Source organism: Epinephelus lanceolatus, chromosome 24 (genome assembly GCF_041903045.1).
Source record: "Epinephelus lanceolatus isolate andai-2023 chromosome 24, ASM4190304v1, whole genome shotgun sequence".
NCBI classification, from domain to species: Eukaryota; Metazoa; Chordata; class Actinopteri; order Perciformes; family Serranidae; genus Epinephelus; species Epinephelus lanceolatus.
Genome location: NC_135757.1, coordinates 1,125,849 through 1,138,799, shown reverse-complemented (window position 1 = coordinate 1,138,799; position 12,951 = coordinate 1,125,849). Strand labels below are relative to the sequence as shown.

The window sequence follows — 12,951 nt, the reverse complement described above, 5'->3', positions numbered from 1 at the left end:
GAGCACCAGGGAGCATTTTGCAAAAGTTGGTAATAAAATATCGAAAGAACTGTCTGTTGAAGGACTACAGATAAGCCCACCAGTGGTCTACCCAGCAGAGGCTCCATGGAGACTAGTGCGTCCGAGAGTTGACATGTCTCTGCTGGAAATTACAAGGACAGGGAAGAAAACAGTTGATTTACTGAGTGCATTTAGCCACTCGATAAATCAAGAATATCAAGACTTTGTGCAGGTGTACACGGACGGGGCAAAAAATCCAGACACAGGTGTAACAGGATTCGGGGTGGCGGTACCAGGAAAAGGAGTAGGTATTTATAGAAGAACAGGTGATGGACTAGGGGTGTACACAGCAGAGATGGTGGCGGTGTTGGTGGCATTAAAATGGGTGGAAATAACAGCACAAAAGAAGACGGTAATATGCTCAGATTCTGCATCAGTTCTTGAAAGTGTCACATCATTTCACTCCAACAGCAGGCAGGACATTCTATATCAGGCTCTGCACACAGTCACAAGAATACACAGAAAGGGGAGGCAGGTCACATTTTTTTGGGTGCCAGCACATGTAGGGCTGCAAGGGAATGAGAAGGCAGACAAGTTGGCAAAAAGGGCACTGAGAGCAAATAGGGTTGAAATGCAAGTAAGCATTAGTAAGGCAGAAATGAAAAGTGTAATTAAGGGAAGAATTAATCAGAAATGGCAGAGCATGTGGAGCAGAGAGAGCAGAGGAAGACACCTGTATCAAATCCAACAAAATGTTAGACCTTCAAGGACTGCTGGCAAAGGCAGGAGAGAGGAGACTGTGATAACAAGAGGATCAGACACAGTGCCTTAAACAAAACGTTAAAAATAATAGGGAAGCATAACTCTGGTTTGTGTGAGGAGTGTCAGGAGGAGGAATCAGTAGAGCATGTAATTCTGAGGTGCAGGAGGTATGAAACACAGAGGGAGATGATGAGGAGGGGGCTGGTGGATGCAGGAGTAAAGGAAATATCACTAAAAGGATTGTTGGACATGAGTGACAGGTCTCAGCAAAGGATGCTATTAGAATTTTTAAGGAGTACGGGGTTGTTTAATAGGATTTGAGGAGTCAAGATGAGGAGTGAGAGTCAGTGAAGTAGGTTTGTTGTATAGGTGTGTATGCTTGTATATGGGTTGAGCAGAGCCAAAAATCCGTAATGATAGGGGGCGGTAATGCACCAAAGTGATGGATGCCAACTGCCGTAAAATCCGAAGAAGAAGAAGAAGAAGAAGAAGAAGAAGAAGACCTGATGGAGACACAGAGGCAGTTTGTCCCTCTGTCCTCTCAGCTGCTAACAAACACTGGAAGTTAAATTACATTTAAAACGTTTAATACATTGAAACACAAATAATAAACTGAGAGAAACAAACTGAACAACATTTAATCTCTGCAGCTCTGTTTGTACTTCCTGCTGATGTCCACCAGAGGCCGCCATGGCACCGGAAACCAGCAACCGACAGGTGAGACTAATGATTGATTATCAAAACATCATTCATTTTAATTATTATAAACGTTATTCTTTTACCGCTACATTTAGAGGCAATATGTTTAAATGGATCAATCACAGGTAAAATAAATGAAAGTGTGGAAAACAATAAAAAGAATAGAACATAATTAAAAAAAACAGATTAAAATAAAGGGATTTAGTTTTAACAATAAACGCAGGAAAATTTAATTTTGTTAATTCTAAAATAATAAAATTAAAATATACTCATGAATTTCTAAGTTACTGTTTATTGAACAAAAGTAAATTTAAAAAAGAATAAAGAAATGATTAAATAATAAAATATAGCGATAGATGAATAATTTATAATAAAGCGTTGAAATGATCCAAAAAGAAACCTAAAAGTACATAAATAAAATAAAATAAAAAATAAAATAAAATTTTTTTTTTTTTGTCTTACATGACGTGAGAAGAGTATTAAATTACAATAAAAATGCTTATTTTGAAGTTCTTTATTTTAGAGGGATTTTTTTGACAGTTTAAATCAGGGGTGTCAAACTGATATTGGTTCATGGGCCATATTTGATCTCAGGTGGGCCGGACCAGTAAAACCACTGTAGAATAACCTTGAGATAATAACGACCTTCACATTTTTCTCTTAGTGTAAAAAAGTACATTTATAACAGTCTGACAGTCTGAGATATCTTCAGAACAAAATGCAGTTTCAACTTGCTGTCATCACATGTCCACTCTCTCTCAGTAATGCTGACGCCATCACGGCAAACTAAAGTTTGAAGCTGTTGAAGAAGCAGGTTGAGTTAGTTTGTCCGTATCCACCAAAAGTGACACAGAGACAATGTTTAACATCTTTAAATCTGACTGCAGGAAGCTGTGCTCTGGTCAGAGAGGAGACACCTCTGAAGCAACATTTTACAGGAAGCAGGATACTCATTTAAGTTGCTCCTCTTACTTTTACAGCCACGTCAACATGAGCTGTGCAAAGTCATGTAGCGGGCCGGATCGGACCCTTTGGGAGGCCGGTTCCAGCCCTCGAGCCGCATGTTTGACCCCCTGGTTTAAATGATTTAACCTGGCCATCAGAGCGTCTGATTCAGAGGTCCACTGAGAAAATGAAATGATTTATTGGCAGCCTGGATCAGACACCACAAACGCTGATCAAACCTTCAGGACACGTTAAGTTTCTACTTGAGATCTTGACATTTACAAAAATACCAGGTTCTGAATTTTGGTAGAAATGTGTTCAGATCTTAAAGTTTCCAGAGAAATCCCAATATATTTTTTTTCCCGGTAAAATTTTTGAGAAATGAGTTTAAAAAGCGTCAACTCAAAGACATTCTCCAGTTCTTACTTTTTTTTTTACATGACATGGAAGAAAATGAAACTACAATAAAAATCCTCATTTAATTTCTAAATATTTCTACATATAAGAAGTCTTTCTAAAAACTGACAATTTCTATCATTATCTCTCATCATTGGACCATGTCTTCTCAATTATTGCATTAACTGAAACATGGCTTACAGAGGATATGAACTCGCTATTTGAAATCGCTGCCTATACAGCCACACATAGATGTAGAGGAAGTAGAGGTGGTGGAGTTTCTCTCTATGTTCAAAAGGGTCTTGAATTCAAACAAAGAACTGATCTTGAAGTGAAGCTTCAAGACTGCAGCAGTGAAGCTGTTTTTGTAGAGGTTCAAACTGTTGTTCTGAATGAGAAAAAAAGAGTGATTGTAGGTTGCATATATATCGTCCTCCAAATACCGACATCAACAAGTTCAAAGAAGGTCTATTAGATGTGTTGGAACATGTTGATTAGGAGAGTAAACCTTGTTATTTGCTAGGTTATTTTAATATCAATCTTCTAAATGGGGAATCAAACATCACATTGATGACCTCACAAACAAACCGTCCACCAGTTACTTCTAGCCTCTACTTAACAAGCCTACAAGAATAACTAGTAAATCCTCTACACTGATAGATAATATTTTTACAAATACCTTTCTTAATGTTATAAAATCTGGTATTCTTTATACTGACATCTCAGATCGTATGCCTGTTTTTCAATTCTCTGTTTTGCACAGTGAATCAAGTATGCCTGAACCAAAGAGGTTTTCATTTCGAAGGTTCAATGACAAGAATATTAACAACTTCAGAGAGATGTTGGCAAAATTGTCTTGGGAAGTCGTATATGAGGCGTTGAATGTAAATACAGCTTATGATTATTTTTATACCAAGTTCTATTCTGTTTTTGACCAATGTTTTCCTCTTATAACTAACAGTAACAAAAACACTGCAAGCTTGAACAAACCATGGTTTACTATTGAACTGAAGAAATCTGCTCTGAAGAAAAACAAATTATATAAAAAATACCTACAAAGTCCTGCTCCTTTAAACTATGCTACATACAAAACATTTAGGAACAAATACAACCATCTTCTTAGAAATGCTAAATGGGAGTATTATAGTGATTTAACAGCTCTACAAATAACATTAAATCTACATGGGACACTCTGAAAGAATTGCTCAATATGAGACACAACTGTTCTCCATCCCCGACTGAATTTCAGGATGGTGAAGTAAAGATAACAGAGCCACCCCAAATTAATGACTTTTTTGTGAATGTGGGACCATGTCTTGCAAAACATTTTGGTTCTCCCACTGATTTTATAAGTAAAGAGTATGCTTCCTTAAATGTTTCTGAGCCTGTAAACACTTCGGAAGTTCTTGATATTATTATGAGTCTCAAAAACTCTTCTCCTGGCCGTGATGAAATTCCAGCCTCTTTGATCAAAAAGGTAGCTTCTTTAATCATTGATCCTTGAACATTCATTTTTTCCATGTCCCTTGAATCAGGTACTATCCCTCAAGCCTTCAAAGTTGCCAAGGTTATTCCGCTCTTTAAATCTGATGATCCATCTATATTCTCAAACTATCGTCTTCTATCAATACTGCCTTGTTATTCTAAAATTCTTGAAAAGCCGGTATATAGTAGAATCATGAAGCACCTAGATACGAACAATATTTTGTTCAAATATCAATATGGGCTTAGAAAAAAATATTCTACATACATGGCTCTTTTGCACCTCAGAGAAAAAATTACTGCTGCTCTGGAGAAAAATGAATACACCTTACGCGTTTTCTTAGATTTATCAAAGGCTTTCGATACAGTGAATCATGAAATTTTGTTATCAAAAATGTTATGTTATGGTTTCAAAAAACGGGTTTTACAATGGGTTGATAATTACTTAAACAACAGAGAGCAATTTGTTGTTTTTAATGGTAATCGATCACAGCTGGCTGTACTAAAATGTGGTGTTCCACAGGGATCCATTCTAGGACCCTTGTTGTTTTTGATATATGTTAATGATCTTGCTAATGCATCAAGTTTATTGTCACCTATATTATTCGCTGATGACACAAATCTGTTTGTCACTGACAAGAATTTTGATTCCCTTATTGCCAAAGCACAAAGCAAATCCTGGACTCATTCATTTTTCCCATTGGTTTAAGTTAAACAACTTGTCACTCAATGTCAAGAAATCTAACTTCATTATTTTCAGAAATAAGAACAAGAATTACAATGCAGACAGAGCCAAAATTTATGTCAATAACAATGCGCTTGCACAAGTTTCATCAGCGAAGTTCTTCGGTGTCAACACTGATGAGCAACTCTGCTTTAAGAATCATTGTGAATTTGTTTGTAAGACGGTTTCAAAATCGTTGGGCATTATAAAAAGGGTTAAACAGCATTTAAAAAGGAGCACACTTCTAACTTTGTATTACAGTTTGATTTATTCTTACATCTCTTACTGTTATATAATTTGGGCCAGCACTTACCCTTCTTATTTACAAACAATCCATAGATTTCAGAAATCCTTTGTAAGAATTGCCTCCAACTCTTCTTATTTAGCCCCAACTAAACCATTATTTAAACAATTGCAACTACTCACAATTTATGAGGTCAACAAGTACCAAACAGGGGTTCTTTTTTTTAAAGATATTTTTTGGGGCATTTTTAAGCCTTTATTTGATAGGACAGACAAGCGTGAAGGGGGATGAGAGAGGGGGAGTGACATGCAGCAAAGGGCCACAGGCTGGAGTTGAACCCGGGCCACTGCGGCAACAACCTTGTACATGGGGCGCCTGCTCTACCACTAAGCCACCGACGCCCCAAACAGGGGTTCTTATGTATAAAGTCATTTGCCTTCCTACATCTCTACCTATTTTTTTTCAAGAGAGTCTAACTCTCGTTATCATGCTCATCTTACAAGAAGAAAGAATGACTTACGCATTCCTTTCTGTAGGACCTCTGTTGCTAAATTCTCATTTGTCTATCAAGGTGCAGTGCTGTGGAATGATATAAAAAAATCTAACAGAATCATGTTCCTCTTTAAATACATTTAAGACCAAGCTTAAAAAATCCCTACAGATGTTCTAGTCACCGGTGTATCATTGTGTTTTGTAAGTATTTTTATTTTATTTCATTCAGCTTTGTAATTATTGTTTAATGCTGTATTGTATATATCTGTGTGTATGAGAGGAAGATATGCACATGTGTGTCTGTGCATGTGTGTGTGGGGAGGAGGGGTATGGGGTGGGGGGGGTTAAATATAGTTATTTATAGGTTTTAGAAGGGAGGGTCGCTTATAAGCCCTTTGGGCTTGATGATCTTTCCTGCACATTTTAACATTTTTTTACTACTCTTTTCTTCCTGAATGTGTATTTGTAAGTGCAAACAACAATTAATAGAAATAAATAAATAAATTACAGACGATTAAATGTCTTAAACTGTCTGAAAGAACGGTTCGTCATTCAGACGTCCACTGAGAAAAGACGCCACAGACTTTAAATGAAAAAGAACCCAAACCACAGGAATGTTTCATCATCTCACCAACTCAGAGTCTCACTGTTGTTCACAGACGTGACAATAAAGTTGTCTTGAATATTGAATAAACAGCAGGTTGCCTGGATGTTGAGTTTGGGGGGGTCACCATGGAAACCCTCTTTTTCCTGTTTTCTGGTTATATGAACAAAGCCTGAGACATCATATTAAACGGTTGCCTGGTGACGCTGTGGGAGGGGTGGGGGGGTATGGGGGGGCCGCCCTGTGGGTGGGGGGGTCCCCACACAAAGCAGGGAAGCAGCGAGCGATGCCATTAACTTCAAACAAAGATGTGTGCATTGATAACATCCTGTCTGCGTTTGAACGACATCCTGTGTGCATGCGACCTCACAGGCGGCTGAATGATGCTGTTGTTTTCAGTGCCGTCCAATCACTTTCTCCCGTCTCACTGATGGAGGGTGGTGGCGGTGGTGGCTGCGGGGGGGGTCAAGGCTTGGCAGGGACACCGCTCCCCTCTCACTGTGTTGAAGAGCTTTTTCTGAGTTGCCGCCGGAGCTGGCAGCCCGCTCAGGATATTCCCTGGAAGGAGTCATGGCCCAGCGAGGAGCCCCCGCCTCCTGACGGCGAGGAGGTAAAGACACGCAAAGGACCGTGAGACTCTGAGCGGCACCGTCATGGACCCAAACATTCACGCTCTGGAGCTGTTGGGGGTCTTCTTCTCTGGGGGGGCCTGGCTCTGCTCGCTGGCCACCACCCTGATGTCCACCTGGCTCACGCTCTCCACCGACCTGCTCCCCACCGAGAGCTATGAGCTGGGGCTGTGGGAGACCTGCGTGGTGCAGGAGCACGGGTCGCTGATGTGTCGCCCCTACGACAGCCTCCTGGGCCTGCCGCCGGACATCAAGCTGGCCCGGATCCTCATGTGTGTGACGCTGGCCGCCGGGCTGCTCGGACTCCTGCTGGCCATCCCCGGCTTGCACGTGGTCAACAGCTGCCATGACCAGCTGGAGGACCTCCGCTGCAAGAGGGCACTGAAGATGGCAGGGGGCACGCTGTGCCTGGCGGCCGGGATCCTGGGGCTCATCCCGGTCTCGTACATCGCCCACATGGCGGTGTTGCGGTTCTTCGACGAGTCGATGCCGGAGGTGGTGCCGCGCTGGGAGTTCGGGGACGCTCTGTTCTGCGGCTGGACAGCGGGAGTTCTTCACCTGGTGGCAGGGACGCTGCTGCTGTCTTCCTGTTTGTGTCTGCAGAGGGAGAACTGTAACGCGCCCGTCCACGTCCCTCTGGTGAGGGTGAGGGAGCAGCCAGGACAGTCCCCCATCAAGATCAAATCTGAGTACGTCTGAGACGATCAGGGACGCCACAAGTCTGTTTCCATAGCTACTCCCAGTAAAACTGATTGTTTCCCCAGTGAGGCTCTGAATGGCAGATTTAATGTTGTAATGAGACGAATGTCTAAAACTCTGATTCAGAAATACGTAAAGAAAATAAGTCATTTTTTAGAGGCGACGAACTCCTCTGCAGCCAGACTTTGTTAAAACACACAAAACCTCATCACACAAATTTATTTTTTCATGTCTGACGACAAAGAATGAAAAAAATAAGACAAATTCAGGGTCAGAGGGTAGAAACTGTGCTCACACCTGAACAGTCTCCAGAAACTATTTCAGGCCGACAGCAGAAACAACACTGCTGTAAAAACGTTTGTTTTCCTAATGAGGCTCTGAATGAGAGATTTAAGCTGCAGTGGAAGATAAAAGAGTCAAAAGTCTGGCTAGATTGAAATTGAAATATTTAAAGGTTTTTTTCTCTGTCTGATTTAACCCCTGAGAACCTAAAGCTCTCCTTACACGTCCTGGTTTGTCTCGCTCGGCTGCAGCTCTTCAAAATAAAGGTTTGAACAAAGTCCGGCTGCCTCACTGGAGCTCTGGAACAAACTTTTATTTTGGAATATTTCAATTTCTAGTCGTTATGAAATGAGTTTCAATCATTCAGATGTTTTCATGGAGCCAAAGAGACTAAACGTGCTGCTGTTTCCTGTTTTACTGGTTCAGTAATAAACAACAACAACAGATGATAAACTATGATCAATACTCGATATTGATCGGTTCAGTCAGCGACTGATGATGAGGAGTAAAATCAGAGGTTATAAAGACAGAAGAGACGAAGCTGCTGATGTGTTTTAAATCACTTCACCTTCAATCAGACAGGAAGCAGTATTATTGATCATATTATTGATTATTATTGATTATTATGTATGAGTATTGATGATTATTGATGATCATGCTTTGAATCATGTCACTGTTCTGAACGTCTTCAGCTGATGATTGTAAATAAAAACAAATGTCACATGAAGCTGACGCCTGCTTGTTGTTATTGATCTGTTGTGTCTTGTTATTGATCAACGAGTGGATGTAAACAGAGGTCGTGTGTGTTTCCTGTGAGCGTCAGCGTCTCATTGGCTCCTCTCATGAATACAGGCTCTGCTGCGTCCGACCAATGAGAGCTGAGAGCCACCTTTGTTCTGCCGTGACAATGAAGTCATTCTCCCCTGAAATCTGCCTCCAGCTGGAACCGCGTCATGTGACTTCCACATGGAGATGCCATGGCAACCGCGTCATGCAACTTCCACTGTGAGACGCCATGGCGACTGCATCATGTGACTGCAACACTGACATGTCACGGCAACCCCATAGTGCAAGTTCTACATGGAGACCCCACAGCTACTGGATCATGTGCCTTCAACTCAAAGACACCATGGCAACCACATCACACAACTTCCACATGAGGACACAATGGCAACTGCAATTTATGACTTGAACATGTAGACGCCACGGCAGTCGCATCTCGTGACTTCCACGTGGAGACACCATGGCAACCACATCACCCAACCCCCACATGGCAACCACATCATGCAACTTCCACATGAAGACGCATTGGCAAGAACATCTCGTGACTTCCACATGGCAACGCAACGGCAACCACATCACACAACTTTCACAATAAGATGCCATGGCAACTGCATCACGCAACTTCCACTTGAAGGCACCACGGCAACCGCATCATGTGAATTCAACACAGACGCTGTGGCAATTACAGAATCAGTATATTAAAATATAAACGAAACGTGTGAACATCAGCTTGTCATCCCGCTGACAGGATTCAGTCAAAGTGTTGTACATCATTTTAGCAGGACCGTCCTCATAAGGCCCGGGGTCCTCACAGCGCCACAGAAACACACTGAGTAAAACACTCAGAACAAACATGAAAGAGACGGCGCTGCAGGACCTGAAGCCCCCCAACTTCGCTTTAATTACCCTTTTCCTTTTTGGGACAATGGAGCTGAGATTTACAAAAACCTGGTGGACAGACAGGAAGTTAACCCCCTCACTCTCACATTGTTTCACAGCGGCTCTCATCATGAAGCCAAACAGGGAAACGCTGCCACCCTCCACTCGCTCTGCCAACACTGACAAACCCTCGGCTTGGACCGAGATTATAATAACAGCAGCTGTTTTTCAAATGTTCAGCTGACTCACATGAACCCAGCTGGTGTCATTAGAACAAATCACTGAGCTGCTTTAATTTTAGATCATTCTCCTTTTGTTGTTGTTGTATAGCCTCATTTCAAACCAGCTTAAAAGAACAACCACATTATTAGGACCAAGCAGTCATATTCATATAATATACAAGAAGTATGATCCTTTACTGCAGTAAGACTACTAATACCACACTGGAGAAAGAGGCTGCCGCTCAACCTCAGCCCCACCTTAACCCAAGTACCCGCAACGAACCCTTCAAATCTAGTCTCTGCCCAAAATACAGCAATTAAACAACCCTTGTTAAAATCAGAAATCCTGGTTAAAATCAACAACCCTAGTTAAAAGCAGCGACTCTGGTAAAAATCAGTGACCCTGGTTCAAATGAACCACCCTGGTTAAAATCAACGACCCTGGTTAAAATCAACAACCCTAGTTAAAAGCAGCGACTCTGGTGAAAATCAACAACCCTGGTTCAAATGAACGACTCTGATTAAAATCAGCGAGCCTGGTTAAAATCAGTAACCCTGGTTAAAATCAACTAACCTGGTTAAAATCAACAACCCTAGTTAAAAGCAGTGACTCTGGTGAAAATCAACAACCCTGGTTCAAATGAACGACTCTGATTAAAATCAGCGAGCCTGGTTAAAAGCTACGACCCTGGTTAAAATCAACAACCCTGGTTAAAATCAACAACCCTAGTTAAAAGCAGCGACTCTGGTGAAAATCAACGACCCTGGTTCAAATGAACGACTCTGGTTAAAATCAGCGAGCCTGGTTAAAATCAGTAACCCTGGTTAAAATCAACGACCCTGGTTAAAATCAACAACCCTGGTTAAAATCAGTAACCCTGGTTAAAATCAACGACTCTGGTTAAAATCAGCGACCCTTGTTAAAATCAACAAACCTGGTTAAAGTCAAAGACCCTGGTTAAAATCAACAACCCTGGTTAAAGTCAGTGACCCTGGTTAAAATCAACGACCCTGGTTCAAATGAACGACTCTGATTAAAATCAGCGAGCCTGGTTAAAAGCTACGACCCTGTTTAAAATCAACAAACCTGGTTAAAGTCAAAGACCCTGGTTAAAATCAACAACCCTGGTTAAAATTAGCGACTCTGGTTAAAATCAATGACCCTTTTTAAAATCAATGAACCTGGTTAAAGTCAAAGACCCTGGTTAAAATCAACAACCCTGGTTAAAATTAGCGACTCTGGTTAAAATCAACGACCCTTTTTAAAATCAATGAACCTGGTTAAAATCAACGACCCTGGTCAAAATCAACGACCCTGGTTAAAATCAGTGACCCTAGTTAAAATCAGCGACCCTGGTTAAAGTCAGCGACCTTTGGTTAAAATCAGCGACCTCTGGTTAAAATCAGCGACCTCTGGTTAAAATCAGCAACCTTGGTTAAAATCAACAACCTTTGGTTAAAATCAGCAACCTTGGTTAAAATCAACAACTTTTGGTTAAAATCAGCAACCTTTGGTTAAAATCAGCAACCTTGGTTAAAATCAACAACCCTGGTTAAAATTAGTGACTCTGGTTAAAATCAACAACCCTGGTTAAAATCAACAACCCTGGTTAAAGTCAGCGGCCCCGGTTAAAATCAGCGACCCTGGTTAAAATTAGTGACTCTGGTTAAAATCAACGACCCTGGTTAAAATCAACGACCTTGGTTAAAATCAGCAACCTTTGGTTAAAATCAGCAACCTTGGTTAAAATCAACAACCCTGGTTAAAATTAGTGACTCTGGTTAAAATCAACAACCCTGGTTAAAATCAACAACCCTGGTTAAAGTCAGCGGCCCCGGTTAAAATCAGCGACCCTGGTTAAAATTAGCGACTCTGGTTAAAATCAGCGACCCTGGTTAAAATTAGCGACTCTGGTTAAAATCAACGACCCTGGTTAAAATCAACGACCTTGGTTAAAATCAGCAACCTTTGGTTAAAATCAGCAACCTTGGTTAAAATCAGCAACCTTTGGTTAAAATTAGCAACCTTGGTTAAAATCAACAACCTTTGGTTAAAATCGGAAACCTTGGTTAAAATCAGCAACCCTTGGTCAAAATCAGCAACCTTTGGTTAAAATCAGCAACCTTGGTTAAAATCAACAACCTTGGTTAAAATCAACGACCTTTGGTTAAAATCAGCAACCTTTGGTTAAAATCAGCAACCTCTGGTTAAAATCAGCAACCTTGGTTAAAATCAGCAACCTTGGTTAAGATCAACAACCTTTGGTTAAAATCAGAAACCTTTGGTTAAAATCAGAAACCTTGGTTAAAATCAGCAACCTTGGTTAAAATCCGCAACCTTTGGTACTCGTACTCGTACTCGTCGTCCTCCGCTTATCCGGGTCCGGGTCGCAGGGGCAGCAGCCTCAGCAAAGAAGCCCAGACAGTCCTCTCCCCCGCCACTTCCGTCAGCTTTTCCACGGGAACCCTGAGGCGTTCCCAGGCCAGCTGGGTGATGTAATCCCTCCAGCGTGTTCTGGGGCGGCCCCGAGGTCTCCTACCGGTTGGACATGCCTGAAACACCTCCCAAGGGAGGCGTCCGGAAGGCATCCTTACCAGATGCCTGAACCACCTCAACTGGCTCCTCTCAATGTGGAGGAGCAGCGGCTCTACTCCGAGTCCCTCCCGGATGTCTGAGCTCCTCACCCTATCTCTAAGGCTGAGCCCAGCCACCCTGTGGAGGAAACTCATTTCAGAAATCAGAAACCTTGGTTAAAATCAACAACCTTTGATTAAAATCAGCAACCTTGGTTAAAATCAACAAGCCTGCTTAAAATCATTGACCCCTATTATTTGTGGGACAGATCAACTGTCCGTGTTGTGGTGGCAAAATTACTATTCAATAAACAATTCAAAGAAAAGTCTTCACACGTCGGCTGTCTTTCTTGAGTTTTATTAAGCATTCACGAATGGAGTCTCACACACAGTACAAACTGCATGAACAGTCAGTCAAAGTGAGAGCTGGCAATGTCCTCCAGCCCTCTATCTTTATAGTTACCCAAAACACATGCCCATCCATAGTCACAATACATGGTGCATCTCTTTGAAGGCCTCTCTGGAGGTCCACCTTT

General features: G+C 41.6%; 1 protein-coding gene across 1 annotated transcript; it reads left to right on the top strand.

Annotated features, from left to right (window-relative positions):
* The first annotated feature begins 6,576 nt into the window (after positions 1 to 6,576).
* Positions 6,577 to 8,685, top strand: LOC117249983 (claudin-24-like). Its single transcript, XM_033615918.2, has one exon. The coding sequence runs from the start codon at positions 7,002 to 7,004 to the stop codon at positions 7,674 to 7,676; it is 675 nt and encodes a 224-aa protein (XP_033471809.1). The 5' UTR covers positions 6,577 to 7,001; the 3' UTR covers positions 7,677 to 8,685.
* Positions 8,686 to 12,951: the final 4,266 nt, after the last annotated feature.

Bases quoted from the DNA above. Each gene is read 5' to 3' on its own strand.
- LOC117249983 (XM_033615918.2), top strand. From the start codon at position 7,002: ATGGACCCAAACATTCACGCTCTGGAGCTGTTGGGGGTCTTCTTCTCT.